The sequence below is a fragment of the Diadema setosum genome, chromosome 9 (genome assembly GCF_964275005.1).
Source record: "Diadema setosum chromosome 9, eeDiaSeto1, whole genome shotgun sequence".
NCBI classification, from domain to species: domain Eukaryota; kingdom Metazoa; phylum Echinodermata; class Echinoidea; order Diadematoida; family Diadematidae; genus Diadema; species Diadema setosum.
In genome coordinates this window covers 25406085-25427012 of record NC_092693.1, presented here as the reverse complement: position 1 = coordinate 25427012, position 20928 = coordinate 25406085, and the positions used below count along the sequence as shown (strand labels likewise).

The 20928-nt window shown below is 37.6% G+C and overlaps 1 protein-coding gene across 2 annotated transcripts in view; it reads left to right on the top strand.

Annotated features, from left to right (window-relative positions):
• Nucleotides 1–20928, top strand: part of LOC140233500 (importin-4-like) — an 83861-nt gene that overhangs the window by 42056 nt on the left and 20877 nt on the right. For both annotated transcript variants that reach the window (XM_072313618.1, XM_072313619.1), the window contains 5 exons: nucleotides 5650–5692; nucleotides 6522–6689; nucleotides 14974–15057; nucleotides 17105–17236; nucleotides 18714–18877. In XM_072313618.1, the coding sequence (XP_072169719.1) occupies nucleotides 5650–5692; nucleotides 6522–6689; nucleotides 14974–15057; nucleotides 17105–17236; nucleotides 18714–18877 (591 nt within the window). The remainder of the gene's footprint in view (nucleotides 1–5649; nucleotides 5693–6521; nucleotides 6690–14973; nucleotides 15058–17104; nucleotides 17237–18713; nucleotides 18878–20928) is intronic.

The following is a 20928-nucleotide window of genomic DNA, read 5'->3' as shown; positions in this document are numbered from 1 at the left end:
GAAAGTTTGAGGAAAATTGGACAATCGATGCAAAAGTTATGAATTTTTAAAATTTTTGTGTTGAAACCGCTGGATGAGGAGACTACTAAGGCTCATGATGTCATATGAGTACAACAGTATAAAGAAAATGTAAAGAAAATTCAACATATTTTCACTTTTTTCACATAATAAAAGAGCACTTGACTTGCCTCTTTCTGAAGGCAGTGGGAATAATATTACCCATAACATATGTCAGTAACGAGTCAAGGGAATGTGTACTTTTTTCAAAAGATGAAATTTCGTGAAATTCTTTTTATATTTTCCTTATATTGTTGTACGCATGTGACATCATACACTGCAGTAGTCTTCTCATCCAGCATTGACTGCGCAAAAACTTCAAAAATTCATAACTTTTGAACGGATTGTTCGATTTTCCTCAAACTTTCAATGATGTGTTCTGCTAATATTGCTACATTCTCTCAATCCTTATGTTTATGAAGGTGAACTTGTCCTTTAAGTTTACTTTCACATGTTTTCCCTATGTACAGGAGAAATATTGGATGCACTCACATAAAATGCAGATATGTGAGTGCCCCACAACTACCCCATTTGCTTGCATACAAATCATCATTCAGAGTTACATTATGACAAAGAAATGTTATCCTTTACATCAGATTGTTGTGGAATTGGAATGATTTGGGTGTGATGTTTATATAATGAAGTTGTTTACTTATCAATGAAAAAAATATAATATTCAACCTCCTTACAAACCAGTTGAAGAGTTATGAGTTGAAAGTCTCCTTTCTCTAAATTGAATGTGGAACTCTTTGATTTGTAAAAACAAAATTCCACATCTTTCTCAATTTTTGTCTCTTTTGAAACTTCAACTTTTGTTTGTTTTTACTCAGCTGTTAACTCATCTTATATTTTCTCTAGTGTTTCATTTCAACATGATCATCAAAATGCAAATTTGATAATGTTGCCATGTCTTAGAACTAAATACTTAATGTGAGCACAGAAGTCCATTCAAACATGACAAAAAATAAAAGCTAAATAGAATTTCATAGCCACTTCCCTATTACTGTCTTCTTCAGTGTTAGCAATTACATTACATACATCACACACTGTTGCTTCCAAGAAATAACCATATTCTAGGCGGGGACCATGTTTAAAGGACAAGTTCACCTTCATAAATATAGGGATTGAGAGAATGCAGCAATATTAGTAGAACACATCAGTGAAAGTTTGAGGAAAATTGGACAATCGGTACAAAAGTTATGAATTTTTAAAAATTTTGTGTTGGAACCGCTGGATGAGGAGACTACTAAGGCTTGTGATGTCATATGAGTACAACAGTATAAAGACAATGTAAAGAAAATTCAACATATTTTCACTTTTTTCACATAATAAAAGAGCACTTGACTTGCCTCTTTCTAAAGGCAATGGGAATAATATTACCCATAACATATGTCAGTAACGAGTCAAGGTAATGTGTACTTTTTTCAAAAGATGAAATTTTGTGAAATTCTCTTTATATTTTCCCTATATTGTTGTACGCATGTGACATCATACACTACAGTAGTCTTCTCATCCAGCGGTGACTGCACAAAAACTTAAAAAATTCATAACTCTTGAATGGATTGTCCGATTTTCCTCAAACTTTCAATGATGTGTTCTACTAATGTTGCTACATTCTCTCAATCCTTATGTTAATGAAGGTGAACTTGTCCTTTAAAAGGATCTCAAATCAACACAGTGTTAGCCTTGCACAGCTATGTCCAGTCTCCTCCACATATGCACACTGAATTTTGATTTTACCAAAGTGATTTTATCATAGAGTGTTTTTCTATTCTGTGTCTTTATGCCTCTGCCCCAAAGGGTTGCTGGAGGCACTATGTTGTGGAATATTGTCTGTCCATCCATCCCATCATGGTCTGTTATGATTTCAAAGACACGATTTATTTTCTTGGTACCTGGTCCATGTATAATACACATGTATATAAAATGTGGATGCACTGACTAGTATAGATGTAGGCAAAATCCCTTGAGTTCAAAGTCACTGAGCTATGACATGTAGGAACGCCACTGGTAAAGAGATTTGGTAGGAAGGGTGAAAACAAACCTTTATTCCATGAAATTATGATGATAAATGGTCCACTGTCAAGGGTCCCTGTGTATATATGTACTAGTAAAAGTCATTTCATATATTACATCAGCTGGATATGCCCATTGATGATGTTAACTTGTTGGACAGGGTAGAAATATTTGTGACCCGCTACAACAAAAGGATCCGAAAGTCTGGGGAGGACAATTCTCTAAAAATTGTGTGACATTATTCCCTTACTCTTCTACTTTAATTTCATAACACAACTCATAAAAGTACTCGGTTGCAGAGATATTGATGACTTTATTAGTGCATGTCCAGTGGTTTAGGAAATCAGCGTTTGGAGAAAACTGCCTTCAAAGTTTTCCCACGCTTTCATGATCAAGGGGAGGCATGACAGTTTTCATCTCTTGAAGATAGAAGGTCTGCTCCTAGCAACCTCCGCAATGTTCATTCAAGCTTAGCAACAGTGGTCTACGCACGACCAATCAGTAATCAGGATGCCATGCACTGACCAATAAGATCACTCCCTCATTGCTAGGGGCGGAGTCTAGCTGCGGGGATAAATCCAAATCTTTGGACACGTTTCTGTTACGTTGAAAGTCAGAAAATCATGGCCCAGAAAAACGCTGATTTCTTGCCTTTCCTTTGATCATTTAGCTTCAAAATTTCGGCAAATGAAAGACAAAACATTAGAGTACAGAATTATGCAAAAAACCGAAATCCGAGTGTTTTGACCAATTTTGATGATGTGACTTCAAACTCGATTTTCTCGGCTCTGCTGTCAGTGACTTTAGGATCCTTTTGTTGTAGCGGGTCACATTGATAATCATGCGCATGAACATGGTTGTGGTGATAATGCCAAGTTCAAGGACAAAGGTCACTCACTGTACAGTGTACCTTGGGTAAAAATGTCACTGCCCTTAGGTAATATTTATCTGGGATGAAGGATATAAACAAAGCAACAAATGAAATGCCTGAAAAGAGAGGCGTGAAAGATTACAGGTCAAGATCAATAAATTCAGATAAAATGTCATTTTCTGGCCTTAAATTATGTTAGGTTTAAGTCTGTGGTAAGAAATGTTATTTGGTATAATGGATATAAATTGGAAAATATTTCCTTATAGCAGAGAGCATTCAAGATCATTCTTTGATCTGTAGTCAAGATCAGTTTACTTCATTGAAATGTACATGTACATGTAATACTCTAATGAAGGGCCATGTTCTTATGGCAGATAGTGATTGTGTGTGAGAAGCGGAGGCATCCAAGTTGAATGTGTACAATAGACAAAGTACCATTAGTTTTCGCTATGGTTTTGTAATGTTGTTGCTTTCTCTGCTATTATTGTTGTCATTGATGTTAGGTTATTATTGCTATTTGCAAAATCATGCAAAATATTACAAAGACAAACTTAGACCATGTTAGTGTCGGTCAGTAATGTCATTTACTGTCAGTCAGTCAGTTATGTCCTGTGTTGCGTGGTGTACGTTTCTTAACTCACCTGAGCCAAAAGTTCTGATAAGCTGTTTTGCTCATTCATTGTGCGGCGTCCAACCAATGACACTTTTATAAGACTGCTACCTCTAATATGAATTTTGACAGTCCTGTAGTTGCATTGATCACTCTAGTATCTACATCACAGTTTTGTAATATTAATCTGAATTTGGGGGTTTGACATTCATTTCTGCCACTGTTTGCTAGGAAGACCTGCCTTATTTCTGGGCTGCTAGTACTATACACTGTACATTGAGTTGGCACAAAGGAAATAAATGAACCATTTGAATTTTTTCCCTTCGTCTTTGTATCTTTTTTGTAAGATAATTTCTCTGTTGGCAATATCAAATTGTTTGATGATTTGAAAGATATTTACATTTTACTGTTAAACTGATTGAAGAAATACATCCTGTAATTTCAAGCACTCTCTGCAGTTTTCACCATATCTATGATAAAGAAAGAAGTAACATTGGGGATGATTACAAACCTGACCAAAATGTAGCATTTGATTTTATCTTTTGCTCACCAGAGCCAAGAGTTCAATTGAGTTATAATGCAATTGCTGTTTGTATGTAAACTTCTTATCAACATTTGTCTCCTGTAATTTGCATTGTCACATACTTACCTTTGTACGAATAGGGAATGGTCATGAGTGCAGTGGTACAAGATTTCGCACAAGGTTCAATAGGAGGTGCTCTGTTTTATACAACATGTCAAGGAATGTAGTTATCACCAATTTTTAGATATATAGTACATAAATGCCAAACATTTTTCATGAACCACTCTGAAAGAGTAACACGCTGATGAGAGGGCCATGGTAAGATTGACATTTTCATTCCAAGAAACTGACCTGTCAAATTAATCTTGAAACAGGATTATCCCAAGGTAATAACCGGGTTCACACGTGCACCAATTAGCGGGATACAAATCTCGAGATTTGCATCGCGATCGTCATCCCGAGTTTTTTGCACGTGTGGACAGAAAAAACCCGAAAATTAGCGGGATAAGCATCGCGATGCTAATCCCAAGAAATCTTGCGCTGGTTCGTCAATTAGCAAGATAATTGGCCCCGCGCTGGTACGTGTGAACGGTCGGGATTAGAATCTCGAGTTTTTACATCCCATCATGCAATGCGCATATCACAACAGCGAGGCCTCTGTCTGCGAAGAGGTCCTTCACCTCTTTGGAGCACAGCAACAACAGCGCGCGAACCACACCACTGACGCGTAAAAGACAATGGACAAAGGAAAGTGCGCACAGGTGGTGATAGAGAAGGGCGCTGTGTGACCCAGTTTGCAGGCTTTGCTGTTATCTCTATCGGCAATTAGCGGGATAATTCAGTACGTGTGGACACTCGCCAAATTAGCGGGATACCGATCGCGATCGCTATCCCGCTAATTTGGTACGTGTGGACGCTCGCAAAAAAACTTGAGATGTGGATCGCGATCGTCATCCTGCTAATTTGTACGTGTGAACCCGGCTAATGAGATATTCAAACTTGTTCACAACAGTGGCAGAGTTATACGTAACTGTGCTTCACAATTTGGCCCAGAAACGATGCCATAAAGTTATGCCCCAAAGATCCAACGTAGTGATGGTGTAGGTAGATAACATTTTGTCTGGGTCTAGAAGGACGCTCCTACATATGGTATTGTGTGTAGATTTAAATTTGATGTATATATTGCAATATTAAATCAGATACTCTTCATGGCAGTTCTAGGGATGACCCGACAGATGCAATTAATGCTGTGATATTTTCTCTTCATGTTTCATTGTGATCAGATTTGAAACCTCTGTACACAATTCTAACAAATTGACTTCTAAATGATAAACAGAGTGAAAGCAAGCAACAAAGGAGTAGAAATTTTATCAAAATCAAACTTGATTGTAACTAGCAAGGGTAATTTCCAGAATTTCCATGTGTGCATACTATTTTTAATTTTTCTTTTCTTTTCTTTTTGGTCATACAATGTTGTTTTCGAAGTCTATTGAAAAAGTACTGTATATCAACTTTAAATTGAGGTGAGTATATATGTTCAAGTGTCTCTTGATTGTTATCTGTCTCTTACAGAACAATGACTGCCCTGGTTCATTACACTGGCACAGATGAAATTGTGAGTTTGTCTGCCATATGATCTGTAGATTGTTGTTTTGGGCGCAAGTTTAACTATGACGGTAAAGAGCTAGCATGAGGGTTATATCAACTTATGGGACAGATGATTTTTGTACTTTACAACAGTGTCAAATAGTGAATGCAGAATTGCATCTGCTACAGCAGTATGAATTTTATAATAATAACTAGAAAAGCACTGTGAGAGCGCAGATCTCCGCCAAGCAGTTACTTTCCACCGATGATCTTGCTCTTCCCAAAGAGATTTTTCTCCTCTCCACCATTGGGGAAAAGCTCTTTGGACTCTTCCATAGAGATCAGTGATTTCCACCCAAAGGTATACATGCTGAAAAATCGCCCGATTTCCCAATATAGAAGCCTTTCTTACGCCATAAACCTTCAACTGCCCGGCGCGCGCCTCACCCTAGCAGAAACTAGAACATGCACTTTAGTGCACGTTTGAAAACCTCAAAAATGCGCAGCTTGAACTCCCAAGTTTGTCGACCCTACCTGTCAAAATATCAAAAATCCTTCATAAATTTAAAGAAAAATTGTGATCACTACCAAAATTTAATAATTTGTTACTTGTGTCAGTCTGAACCTTTCCTGTAAGTTTCATCAAATCCGTTGACTACTTTTTTAAGTTATTTTGCACACAGATAAATAAGCAAACAGTAACAAAACGGAGGTAGTGACAAGTTTAGTATTACATTCTACTCTTTATGTAGTGTTAAACATTGTGAATTCTAGACTTTTCTTGCAGTGAGACACATTGAGTTTGAGTAGCATTCTGCCTTCCTCACTGTCACAACTGATTTTGTCTTACACTGAAGCCCTTATTCAGACCCCTGATCCCAAGGGTCCTGGTTGTGATTGGGCAGCTTTTGGTCCGTGACGAAGACCAAGGATGTGAGGCAATGGAAGTCTTTGATGAGCTAGTAGAGAGTGAAGTGTCCATCATTGTTCCTCATCTCAAAAGTGTCCTGGAGTTCTGCTGTCAAGTGAGTGGTGTATGATTTATTTCCATTCAAACTGTGCACAATTTTTCTATTCCTTTCTTGTGAACAAGGATGTTTTCAATTCGTCTACAATTTTGTATATGATTTTTATGCCTTGTAATTGTTCTTTATAAAGTGCATGGGGACCTTCACTCAACACCAGAGGGATTGCTCTGTAGACTGTCTGGGATGGGCTAATGATATCGTTGAGATTTGTCGAAGAAAGTGATTCTGTCTTGATTATTTATGCCAATTGAATCAAACAGATATGAAGCAACCCCTGCTGTAGTGCCAATGGTAAATTCACGCTTTATTCATGCTAATAATGTTTAAAATCTTGTCGCACATCTGCAAATTACAGTACTGTTGTCATGTTTACACTTTTACTGAATAGCATTAGGACTAAAATTGTATTCCTTTGGTCAACTTGACTTACAGCGTTGTATTGTTAAACTTAACAGAGTACAAATAAATGCTAAGAAATCATGTTATATGATTTTTAAGAAAAAGAAAATTATTGATGAAAATATCAATTTGTATTTGAATGGTATGTGCATAAGAAAATGTGAAAGTACAACATTTCTTGGTGTAATCATAGACTGTAAGCTTAAATGGAAAGATCATATCAACAGCCTTATTAACATATTATCGAAAATTGTTGGTGTGTTGTATAAGGTAAAAGATATTCTCCCTCTTTGTATATTGGTCACTCTTTATCATACAACATCTTTGCCCCATCTTACATATGATGCATCACGCGTTACCCCAGGGTACCGTAGTACCCCAGGGTACCACGTAATTTCCCACAATGAAGTACTTTTTGGATTTTTTTCTTTTTTATGTTATACAGTATGTCCAAAAAAAATTACAACGGGACCCTCCGCTATGATATCCTTAAAAATAGTGACTCAATCTAAATACAATTTCAGGGTATGAAACTATAACTCATTGCCCACATCTTACAGAAAATCCCATTCGATTTGCTTCAGTGGTCAAAGAGAAATGAGGAATTTTGTAGAGGATGTCGGGAATCTCTTCCCTCCAAGTTCTGTCTCTTGTATTCACACACAAGAGCATCGAATTGCTAAAAGTGGAAGAATCAGACTCATGACATGCTTTACAACAATCTACATTTCTCTGTGACCGCTTAACTAAATTGAATGGGGTTTTCTGCAAAATAGAGCTAAGATGTTATATTTTAAGACCCTGAATTAGCACTTAGACAGGTCAATCATATTGGGTGTTATCAATTCAAAAATCTGATTGTAATTTTTTTGGGGACATACTGCAGTATGCAGTTATCTTCCCACAATGTCTTTGACCCCGTTTACAGTGCGGGGCCGGGCTCGGCCGCAGCTCGGCTGCGGCCGAGCCTCGCAATTTTGTTTGTTTACACTGCTGGGCTCGGCCGCGCTTTTAATTCAAACCTTTCAATATTTTGTCGTAGTGGCGCTCTGCTTGTAAACAAACGCAATTTGGTATAGTCTGGTTTTCAGACCCTTTGCCAACTGAATTCCGTGGCGACGAAGTCGCCTTTCGGGCAAAGGCCTTTTCCGTAGGAAAATCTTTTGCAGGACAAAACCACCTTAAACTATACTAGCTTGCAACATTGAGGGGGTTAATATCCTGAATAGCGAAATAGTACGGGCAGAGGGTCTGGAAGCCAGACTAAAATTGGCCGCGCATTTGGCCCAGTTTGCGTTTACGCCAAGAAGAGGCCGGGCTTGGCCGTGGTTCCGAGACCACCTCCAGAGCGAGGCCAAATGCGAGGCCAATTTTGGCCCCGCATTTGGCCTTTTGCTCGTTTACACTGAAGCGGGGCTGGGCTCGGCCGCGGCTTGGCCGCGGCCGAGCCTCACACTGTAAACGGGGTCTTTAATCTTCATTTTGCCTGCCTGTCTTTCTCCTAGTCTCTGTTCTTGTTCATTTACATATATGTATTTCTTTTTAAAATGCAAACTTGTGAGATGCAGTCTACCAAGGGACTGACCTTTGATAGGCCAAGGGCCTTTGCCATTCCCTCACAGCCGCTGCATTTTTGTACTGTTTTACTTTTTTTTCCCACTTTATGGTAACAGTCCTTGTACTATTTGTGTTTTGAGATTGTTTTGTGTATGATGTATATTTCCGTGTTGCCTTTCTAACAAAGTTTTCAGCTTTGTTGCTATTTCAATCTATTTTAGAGTAGCACAACCCAGTGCTTGTCCTGAGAATTGTGAGAGGATCAAGTAGTTGATTCTGACTGCTACATTGTAAGTGGAAAGTCTTTTCTGATGATGACATCAGAACTCTATACTCACGTTGCGGTACAAGCTGTCTCACAAAGTTTGAAGACATGCTTCCTGCCTCGCTACATGAACAACTGTGGCTTTAAAGGTTGGGAGGAGTTTTGTACTATACATCAGGTTTATATATCAAGAAAATCAATGGCATATCACTCATATGCTTACAATTACTTCAATTTCTTTGTTATTTCAGTATTCACTAATCAAGTAAATTCATTATTGTTATTATAAGTTTTATGTGTGTATATTGTCAGTAAATGGAGCTCAAATGTAAGATAATTCAAAACTGTAGGCCTACACATATTATTTTGGCAGCATGAAGCCATGACAGTCTCGTTATTGTTCTCTATAACTCAAACCATGGAATGGGGAAAAGAATTTCTGACTATGGCATTCCATTTTCTAAGCAAGGAAATTCTGCTCGTGAAATGCTAGGTACACTCATAGGCACTAGATGGCGCTGTCGCGGATGTGTCACAAAAGTCAATACGTAAATCGTTCCCGATTATGTGCAATTGTTTTGCTATCGGCGTGTTGCTCTATGAAGGTTGGTCGTATGAATATTCTTTTTACTTTGTGTGAATCGGTTTTCACACTCATGTACGGTGATCTGCTACTGTATGAGTACTGCTGCTTTCTAAAGACAGCAATCTTGTGAGGGTATGCGACCGATATGTTATAGAATGAACAGTGAAATCTGAGGCTAGTTTGTACATTTGAATCGATCACATGCGAGTTTTCCGTGAAAAAATGCATTTAAGCAATGTGTCTGCCCAAATTATTGAAGTTTTAGTGTTTTTTAACAATCTTGAATGCTTGTACGATTTCTCTTTTACCACAGCATGGTAGCGCAGAGTAGCGCATAGATGCGATGAGTACACAAAGTAGGGCTTGCAGGAACGATTTTCACATGATATCGGGCAGTGAGCAGTCTTCGTTCGCGCTCGCGGGAAGGAACCGAGCGCACGTGTATGCAGTTATACTGTATGGTACGATAACGTGTTGCGTGAATGGAGGTACAGTATGAATATGATGCGATGATGGCAAGAGTACTTTCGTTGGCAGAATTTTGTGTGTGTCGATGTCCAAAGCAGTTTCATATTGTCGTTTCCTTACGATAAATCATGATAAAAATGCAGATGACCGCGTTATTCTGGTCCATTCACTGTCAATATGCGCTAGTAATAGTGGCACGGTAAACTTGCAAAGGACGGAGAATTTGGCGGCTCACGCAACTTACGGCCCTATGGTGGTGGGCCGTGGCCCCCGGAGTTCAGGGCGGCGAAAGCAGTGGCGACACGAACTGGACGCGACACATCCTGCGGCTCGCAATCTCGCGAGGCTAGCGACCGAGCTGGTAGCAGAAGATTCGTGTTTCAGAGCACGTAACAGACGCGTAGTAGCCTTTGCTTAGCGATAGCAAGCCGTTATCGCAATATCGAATTCTCATGGGACAGAATTAGTATACATATTTTTAGACATATTCAAGGACAGTTTTCTCTCTTTTTATTCCGGATTCCAAACAAATATCCTAAAAAGCAAGCATCACGCATGACATTTGATATATATCTGAATTCAGTGACAGTCCTACACTTAAACAGACAAGTTTAAGTGTAGATTTATTTTCCTATGAGTGTACCTAGAAATGCTCTCTTTTATTTTGGATTCCAATATATTGTCAATGATTGTTGCACTTAAAAACAAAGGTAACAAAGATTATTCTACCTCCACTTATGTTGTTGTGCATGCAGGCAGAGTTAAGTATCTAGACTGTATATAATTGATTTTGAGAGCCTCATCTGTTATTGCCCAAAAAGTTCAAGTGTGATAGTGTTGAATAACTATACAACAGGCCCTTGAATATGTTGTGTCACCCTTTTCATTACCCACCAGTTTTATTCCCTCGTAAAAGTGCTGAAAGTGTGTCAGATTGGAGACAATGACTACCCATTAGACAATAAATAGCCCCCATGTGACTTACTGGCTCACCACCTGCCCCCATTACTACAGCCCACATTTCCTCCTGTCAATGCAACAGGAGTCTGAGAGAGAGGTGGAGGCAAAATTCTGACCATTCTTTGTGTGGATCAGTTTTTACATAATGCCATTATTAATTTAGACATACAGGCCCATGTAGGATCAATGAAGTCAGAAGAACAGTTCTCAATTATTCCAGATGAAATTTAATGATTCTATCCTGAGATGTGTTTAGTAACTTTTTCTTTCCTTTTTAAGCAGTTATAATTTTTTTTTGCATCCTGAATTTTTCTGATATCAGGTAAGAATAAGAATTTTACCCAGCAAGATGAGATCAGGAGTACTTTTTCTTAACAGTGTGCAGGGAAGGACTGTCTAATTTCCATGTGCATTAATTAAAGGACAAGTTCACCTTCATTAACATAAGGATTGAGAGAATGCAGCAATATTAGTAGAACACATCAGTGAAAGTTTGAGAAAAATTGGATAATCGATGCAAAAGTTATGAATTTTTAAAACTTTTGTATTGGAACCGCTGGATGAGGAGACTACTAAGGCTCGTGATGTCATATGAGTACAACAGTATAAAGAAAATGTAAAGAAAATTCAACATATTTTCACTTTTTTCGCATAATAACAGAGCACTTGACTTGCCTCTTTCTAAAGGCAATGGGAATAATATTACCCACAACATATGTCAGTAACGAGTCAAGGGAATGTGTACTTTTTTCAAAAGATGAAATTTTGTGAAATTCTCTTTATATTTTCCTTAAAATTGTTGTACGCATGTGACATCATACACTGCAGTAGTCTTCTCATCCAGCGGTGACTGCACAAAAACTTCAAAAATTCAGAACTTTTGAATGGATTGTCCGATTTTCCTCAAACTTTCAATGATGTGTTCTACTAATATTGTTACATTCTCTCAATCCTTATGTTAATGAAGGTGAACTTGTCCTTTAAGATTCCTTTTGAGGTTGTTTAAAGAAGTCATTTATTTATTCTTAGAATAATCACTCTAATTTTTACAGACCAAAAAAGATTGATTGAGAGCTTCATGATATTCCATTAAAGGCATTAAGAGGGCACTTCTCCTGGGTATCTCAAGTTTTCTCCAAGTACAATGGATATTTCATGCTAACTAGAGGGTAGAACCAGTTCACTACTCCATGTACTTTCATGTAGGTCACTCTATTCCAGCATCCCTTTTCTGTACAGTAGCTTGAAAAATGAGTCACTCACAGCTCTATTGAGAGGGTAGCTGTACGTGTTCTAGTAGCACAAGCACCTTCCCAACCAAAGAAAGATTCCAATTTTTCAACTTATATTTGGAAAAGATGATGATACATGAAGTAAACAGTGAGATTTGTCTGTAGAGATGGTCAGGGTGTCCGCGTGCACACATGATCATGTGAGATGTTATGCAGTACATTACTACTTGTAGTGAAGGTGACCTAGATATGTCAGTGAGATAATTAGATCTTCTCGGATGATTGAGGAATAATGGAAGTGTCTTAAGTTATTCAAGCTGGGATAGGAGAGAGCTGCTGTGGGTTATTTTCATGACTCAGTCTTCACTTGAATGTTTCATATTTCATATTTACTTAGAACTTCACTTTTTATACTCCAGACTTCTACAATTTGATTTGTGCCATGTACACACATTTAGCATTAATTCGAGATGTTATTCCTTCTAACTTATTTGACCTGAATCCTCACATTTTGTTGTCATTTATCTTTTGCTTATTTCCTCTACCTGTACTCAATGTCTATCATTGATAAACAAAGTTATTGTTGTTACTTTATCACCATTCTTCCTTTTGCTGCCCTGCCCTGCAACAGCTGCTTTGTCACTGCTTCTCTTTTTCTGTGATTAGTTTATTAGATGACGGTTTCTATGGTTATGCATTGGTCTCAGTCCAAAACTGAGGAGGAAAAAAAAAAGAAGGAAAATGAAGCTTAGAAAATGTTCCAAAGTACAGTCGTGACTCATCCAAACCACATGGTAAATGTCAGACTGAAAGGATTAGCAGTGACAGTGTATTATCGTCTTCTGCATTGTATGTGCAATAAGTCGTGCCAGGTACGCAGATGTAATAAGTCTATGACTGCAGACTTATTGTAATTTTGAACTCTCCAAAGATTGGTAGGCCTATCAAATGTGTTCCCAGTGACAAATAGCAGATACACTTACAGTGCATTTACTTAGGAGTGTCTAGAGAATGCATTATAATAATCAAATCATCTTAGATTTTATATTCACTTCTTTTTGATCATGGAATATTATCAAGTTTGTATAAATCCTAGAGGAAATATATTTTGCTGAATATCAGTTCAAGACTTATCAAGTACAATGAAGTATGTGTGAAGACTATAATGTTCTATTCTTTTTGTATACAAAACAAGTGAATGTTGCTGCAAGATGACATTACACTCTCGTTATCCAGATATCATTTTGGTACATAGAAATCATATTTGTGTCATAACCAATTTAAGGAAAATTTAATCCCACAGAATTTCAGAGTAATTGAAAGGGATCATCTTCTTTCTATTCAGAAAATGTGTAGGTACAGTATTAACCCGTTGAGGACGAGTCCCGAGTATACTCGGGCAGGTGTCTATGGGAAATGCGTGTTGTAGCAAAATCAAACCGTCCTCAACGGGTTAATGTATTATGAGTTTAATGTCTGTACAAGTAAAGAGAAAAAAATCAAGCTATGCCAACACTGCTGGATCATGCACAACAAGTAACTACGTACATGTACACTATGTAGGTCTGGCACGCGGGGTGGGCCTTTACATAGCAACATCTAGGGAATAACAACACACTTGTACTCCATACTTCTAAATGCAGAAAACACTGCTTGTTTATGTACAGGGAATTAACAAGTGGTAAAGGTACATGTATTCAGTATTATAGTATTGTTGCTTGTTACTCATTCTTAAATTACAATTATTGAAACTTACAACATGCAAAATTTTCAGACAAGTAACAATTGGCAAAAATATCTGTATGCCACAATTTCAGCTTGTAGAGTGTAATGCTTTCTTCTTGGATGTGCATGTGTGCAGCTCATAAAAGATGTTATGAGTTATGATATCTATTCTTGCTGGAATGGCAAATGCTTGTAGCAACAGTCTATCAAGAAGTGGGATTCCTGTCATTACCGCAACACTTGTCATTGCAGCAAGAGTCGCTGTCATAGCAGCTTTCTGTGAAATTGACTAGTGAAAGGGATATCGGGATCACTAGCTGGCCCACAGCCCTGGCCAACTGTAATTCTCGTATCCCATGTAGGAGTCTTGCAACTGCTGCATGAAAATACCTCTCCATAACAAGTGCAAATCCATTAAGTGAATATACAATGCCTGTGCAGGTGCCATGCAACTGCTGCACAGCATTGAAACATTCAGAGAAGCTATTGCAAGAGGGCTGTACAACTTTGCAGAGGCAGCATGTGACACCTGCAATTAAATAAAATGGCAAAGTAAACACCAAGATTATTGGATGTGTGTAACAATCTCTTGCCTCCTTGTTCATAATCTTTCATGCTTGGAAAACAATGTCAGGCAAGGGAAATTTCTGCAAATCTACTTTAGACCAGCTGCAGAGTTGCACAGTAAAGTGCCCCTGAAGGGGTTAGTCCCAATTTAGTTAATGACATACCCTTGAGGGGCGCTGCAGGGAGGTTGCATCAGGTTTGAATAAATCATGAAGCTCAGGTGAGCATCAAGCTCCCATGGGCTCTTATTTTTCTTGGGTGTGTGTATGTGTGTGTTGTCTCCTGAAACCGTTTTTTTTTTTTGTTCTCTTTCTATCCATCATAATTTCTTTGTCTTCCTCTCCTGTCCCCTGTCTATTTTGCTGTCTTCCTCTTTGCCTTTTTCCCTCATATTTTTCCTTTTCTTCTTGCTTGTTTTCTTGTTCTTCTCCGCTTCTTCCTTCCTGCTGTGTGTTTACTCTCTATACCTAATATCACTATCATACTCTTGCTGTCTCCTTTTTTGTCAAACACTATTGTCAGGTAGCCAGTAATAAGGAACTTGGCAACAACGCCCGTGTAAAGGCATTGTCTTTCATCAGCTGGTTGACCAAGTTAAAAAAGAAGGTATGGAATGTGTCATAAAGACATTTGTATTGTTGCCTCCTCTTTATCTCTCCCCCCCCCCCCCCCTTCAAGGGGTTACTGTTTTACCAAAGTGCCATTGGCTCATTTTTGGAATGACCTGCCTGAGAAAAGTAATCACCGCATGATGCTCTCGCCGCGACATTTCAGGACATTTTTCTTTCAAGTATCGCACAACTTTTGAGACCAAATTTGTCGCTCCCGGGCATACCGTTTTGAAGCCATGCCCCTTTGAAAAAAATTTGTCGGCCCCCAAATTGCTCAAAAACATGATTTTGTGTACAAATCCAATGCAAATTGTGTTTTTGCAATTAATTTATATAAAAATAAATATTTTTACTTTCAATGGCTGATAATGATTTATATTAGCCTGATTATGCTTAAAAAAGTTTCTGCGACAAATTTTAACGCAAAAAACAACAAAAACAAAAAGAAAAAACAAGGAAATACATAAGAAATTCAATAAACAATAAAATACATCAGAAATAATTATGAAGCTGAATTTTTGCTTCAATATTATCGTTGAGGATATTGAAAAGAATATGTTCACCAAAAATTAGAAGTGTTGGAGCTTTATTTGTTTATTTATCGGCAAAAAAAATATTTTTGCATAAATTAGCATAAATTGATTAATATAGAATACATAAATTAAAATTTGAAAAATCTAACTATACAGTCTTGTAGATTACATTGGCCTCTACCTTAGTGCAAATTTTCGCAAGGATCGCGTGATCCACGACCGAGATCTGAAGGGGGGGGCCAAAAGGCCCCCCCGTGGTTTCAAGTCCCTCAAAAAACCTGATGGGATTAGGGTTAAGCAGAAAATCGTTTGTTTCCCCATTAGCTCAGTACAGATTAGTAAATACCAATAAAAAATAAAAGGATAGGGGAATTTGAGACATTACACATACATGATTGCATGGTGTACATGAATAGGATGCAAAGTAGAAACGAGCTCCTCAAACTTCAGAAATCCATATACCATGATTTGATTAATGAAAATTGAAGATGAGATGATATTTTTAAATGCTATAATACTGTGTAGATTATTGAGAAATAGTTGATTAAGTTTTATCAAACTGAGTGCAGTAGTAGACTGAGACAGAGTGGTGGATTTTAGTGCCTTTCTGATAGGTCTTGTGAAAGCTCAAGGTTCAGATAATTTCAGATATCAAACAATTTTTTGTGATACAATCAAACTTGGTATGATTCATGAAATTTGACAGCAAGTTCCTGAGGTAATCTAGTAGAGATATATTTAAGGTATGTACGTGTAAGTGGTTCTGAGGTCATTTTCACTGGGCCATGATTTTCATTTTTTAAAGGAAATTCCACAATCATAAAAAATGTGAGTGTTGTGTCACATTGTTACATTAGACTTGATTCAGGATATGCTATAACAGAATAATTCACTATTTAAGTCTAAAATTTGCTTAGAGGTTAAAAGTCATGGCAAGGTACATTTCTCAGGATTTCACAGATGGACACAGGGTTCTAGAGCAGTTACCCCTGGACAAATACCCCAGACCCTTCCCCTGACCCTAACCCTAATCCTAACCCTAACTCAAACTCTAACCTTAGTCTTTGCTCTGACCTTATCACTAACCAATGTTTGGGGGAGGGGGGGTAATTGCTCTGATACGAGTCACAGACATATCTAACTCGTCAAGATAGGTTCGGTTGAAGCACAGGGCGACAGGTGGAGGTATGCACTGTATCTGTTGCCATCTTGCTATTGAACATATCTAATTCTTTTGTGCACATTCATAGAAGATTCAGACATCATTTTTCCCCATTAGGGCCAAACTCTGTATAGCCCATATCAAATAATGGAAGTAGATATACAAAAGAAGTGTGTAGGTAGTAATTTAGTAATGACATTTTCTTCTGGATTTAGAAGTAAAAACTTATAGAGAGATTGAGGGCCAACTTTGCAAGATACCCAACATGCTTGAGTCGGTAGAAACCCAATCATATTGATGTACATATTGTATCATTCTACGTACATCTCTTCTAACATTCTTTACAGACGATCCTGAAGAATCGCCTTGTGATGCCCATCATGAATGTCCTCTTTCCCATCATGTGCATGCCAACAACTAAGGAGGAGGAAGAGGGTGATGAAAGCGAGTCATCGTCACCATCGTCCTATGCCATGGAAGTGAGACATTTTTCTTAATTGAAACCATGCACATGTGTCGTAAGTAACCCCAGATTGGCCCAGTCCAAAAAAAAAAAAAAAAAAAAGCAAAAAACCCCAACAAGCTTGAAGGCAGAGTAATTCAAAATGTATACATATCTCAGTGTTGGCCAAGAGACAGGACTCCAAAAACCAGATGAAAGTTAAATTTATCTTTTCCCTGTCCAACAGTAATACAGTAAGTTATACTGTCTGTGGTTAGCTTTATTGGTTAAAGGTGATGATTGTTCACAGCACCTGTAAAGAGGTAATCTTGATATAAGAAGAGGGCAGGAGGAAACTTGAATACACTCAACTGGACAAAGCACTTAATCAGATTGGAACATACCTTGCAGGAATCATCATTCAGAAATTGGTGTATTCCTCAGGGTGGCCCAGGGAAAGATAATCTGAAGTACAAACCCTCTCTTACCCATCATCTCCCAACTGCTTCAACATCCAGCCAAATTGGTCTGGACTACAACCGCCGTGAACAGATTTTATGCGCAACGCGAGGAGGCTCTACTATTTCTCATCTGGAAAGATGTTTTTGCTTCATTTTCAGCATCAGTCTGTGGAAGCTGTTGCACCCAAAGGAGCCAAATGAAAATCACTTTACATCCCCACCCTCCCTCACCTGTGATTCTACCAGTTAAATTGACATATTATTGTGCAAGTAGAAAGAAAGAGTAGACCCCCTCGCCCTACTTTGTATGCCATTCCAGTACATTAAGGGGTTATGTTTGCAACTGTCTTGTTGGTAGTTCACCTTCAAGGGGCACCACTCGGGGGTTGTATTAATTTCAAATTAGTCTTAAAGGTCTGATGAGCATCGTGGCCCTGAGCTTCTTGTTTTGTATGCCTTCATGTTTTGGTCCTTTTTTTTGTACAATGTTTCAACAAATGTATGCCCTCTGTTGTATCATTCAAAATGTACTTTTTGTTTCTGTAGATTACAGGCATAATATTTCGTGAATTGTGAGTTGTAAGACAATTTTGTCGGTGTTTAAATTCGCAGTTGGAAACATATCATAATGCATGTATGCACTCAGTGGCACTCAGTGTATAGGCATGCATGTGCACACAGTTGGCTAGACACCTGTGTGCAGCTGCTGCCTGCCTATGTTGCATGTACATACACTGTGTACATTGCTCTTACAAATACCTAGAACTTACGTAACCAGAGGCGATATTTTTAAAATAGCGAGTTGTTAAATTCATGAATTTTTTTAACTCTCAAAATTTGCTTTTAAAAAAACCTCAACAATATATTTGGCATCCACAGTACATTGTATATCCTAGAAGATTCACAGTCCCACCAGTCAACATCAATGTAATGCATCTTAAATGACTGACTGACTTACACATGTAATGGTAAATACTATAAATTTATTCACCAATTCAAATAGCCTGTAAAAGTTTTTTCATTACAACACTATGGTTCTTCAATGCTAAACAGGTCCTAAATACGATGGCACTGCATCTTCCACCAGATAAGCTAGTCCCTCCTTTGCTTCAATTAGTTGAGCCTGCACTGAAGAGTGAGGATCCTTACCAGAAAAAAGCTGGGCTTGTGAGTCTAGCAGTGCTTGCAGAAGGATGTGCAGGCTATGTCTGCAAAAAGTGAGTCCTGATGCCACTGATGGTATATTTCCCATATATGATATTAGTTGGTTTTGAGGGGGACACCAGGATGATAATAATGATATGGTCCGAGTTTGTGCTATGCAATTCTTGTGACCCCCAAAATGGCCATCCAATATTATTATGTCAAACACCGTATGCACCATTTGAAGTCTTCCTTTACAAAAGGTGCCAAATCCACTTTTGATGGTAAGGAGAAAAACCTGGATTTTTATTTCACATGCTTCTAAGTGTTTTCATGCAATGACTTTATGTCCCATAATAGTACCCCCTTGCAGGAAGAAGATAATGTGCCTGGACAAATCTACATGGCCACACTGATTAAAAAAAAAAAAGAAAAAAGAAGAACATATATATACTTATGGTTTGTTTTTATTTTTTATTTTGTGGATTTAACACCTTTTGGAATAGATATTTTAGCACAATGATGTATCACACGTAAATGTTGTTTTAGTGACTAGTTTCTATGTGTTTTTATTTTTTTCTGTGATGATTTGTTATCTCTTCATATTCTCTTGATTCCTCAATGTCTCCAAAGAATTTACATACATAGAAATAAAACATTTCAAATCCAATAATCAAGTAATATGTGGGTCATCTGGAAAGCATCACTGACAGAAAAGCAAGCCAGCCTGGCCTTGTTCTGGCGTCAAAGTGCAGTCAAGCATGCACATGGGTTTCTAATTGGATTCTTCTGGATTTTGCATCTTTTGGAACAAGACTTATGTTTCAGTGTCTGCTTTCTTCATTTTCTCTCAAGAATATCAGTACTTTGAAGAGTTTAATGTATGGGACTACTAAAAATGAATATATTTCTGTCAAAACGTCAAATACAATAAAAAATCGATTTAGGACCTTTTGAAAAGGAACTCTGTATATATTGGCAATAGTTTAATTTTCACTATTTAAAGTATGTTTTTAAATTAATATTTGTGAATACACACGAGCAGTTATGAATGCCTGCACATAATTGGTATACATGCAGGTATGATGTGCATATAAACCACTGAGCTTCATTGTGTGTTGCATGCACTGTATGCAGCAGTCTAGAGTGTTAATAATGCCAGTCATTGTTGATCACCTCTCATGTTTTCACAGGTGGAAATGAAATATTTCATGAAGGGAAGCATTGTAAAAACACTACTGGAAACTGTGATTCCTTGGCATAGGCTGAACTGGGCTCATTAGGATTATAATAATTGGAAGTTTTATATGCATTTCAATCTTAAAATCATGAATTTTGTCAAATTCCTTCTAAAATAGAGCAGTAGAATATCAAGAAGACAAAGGTGTTGAATTTATTTGTATTTACTGTCAAGCTTTGATTAAACTTTTCTCATACTCTCTAATATTTTTGTTTTGTTTTGAGCTCATAGACTCTGTTGTCCTTGTGTATTTATTATACTTCCTGAATATGCATTCATAAGTGTTTCTTTGGTGAGAACTACTCTGAAATGTCATGACAAACGATTAGTTTGTTAATAATAGTAATAAATAACAGTTATATAGCACATAATACTGACGTTTCTAAGGGCATTAATACGGAAAAAAATATGAAATCAAAATACAGCATTATGTACATATAATATAACAACAACAACAAAAATTAGGATTGAGGAAATAGATAAGTTTTCAGCAATGATTTAAACTTATCGAATTTCGAATAGAAAGAGGGAATTTGTACCAAAGAGATGGAGAAATAACAGAAAAGGCCTATCACAATAACAGGTACAGGTGTGTGGACCATGTGATAGTTGCAAAGTGGAGAGAGACCGGGTTGAAGTGGAGGAGCAAAGAGAAATCAAGTCTTTTAGATAAATGGGGCAAGATTATTACATAACTTATAAACAATGAGAAGGATTTTGAAGGGGATACATTGATGTATTAGGAGCCAGTGGAGGGATTGGAGAACTGGAGTAATTTGGTCAGATCTTTTTGTGAGGGTCACAAGCTTAGCAGCTGTATTTTGAATTCTTTGTAGTGCTGTGATACTAGAAACAAGTTAACACTATTGATTAAGAAGCTTACTT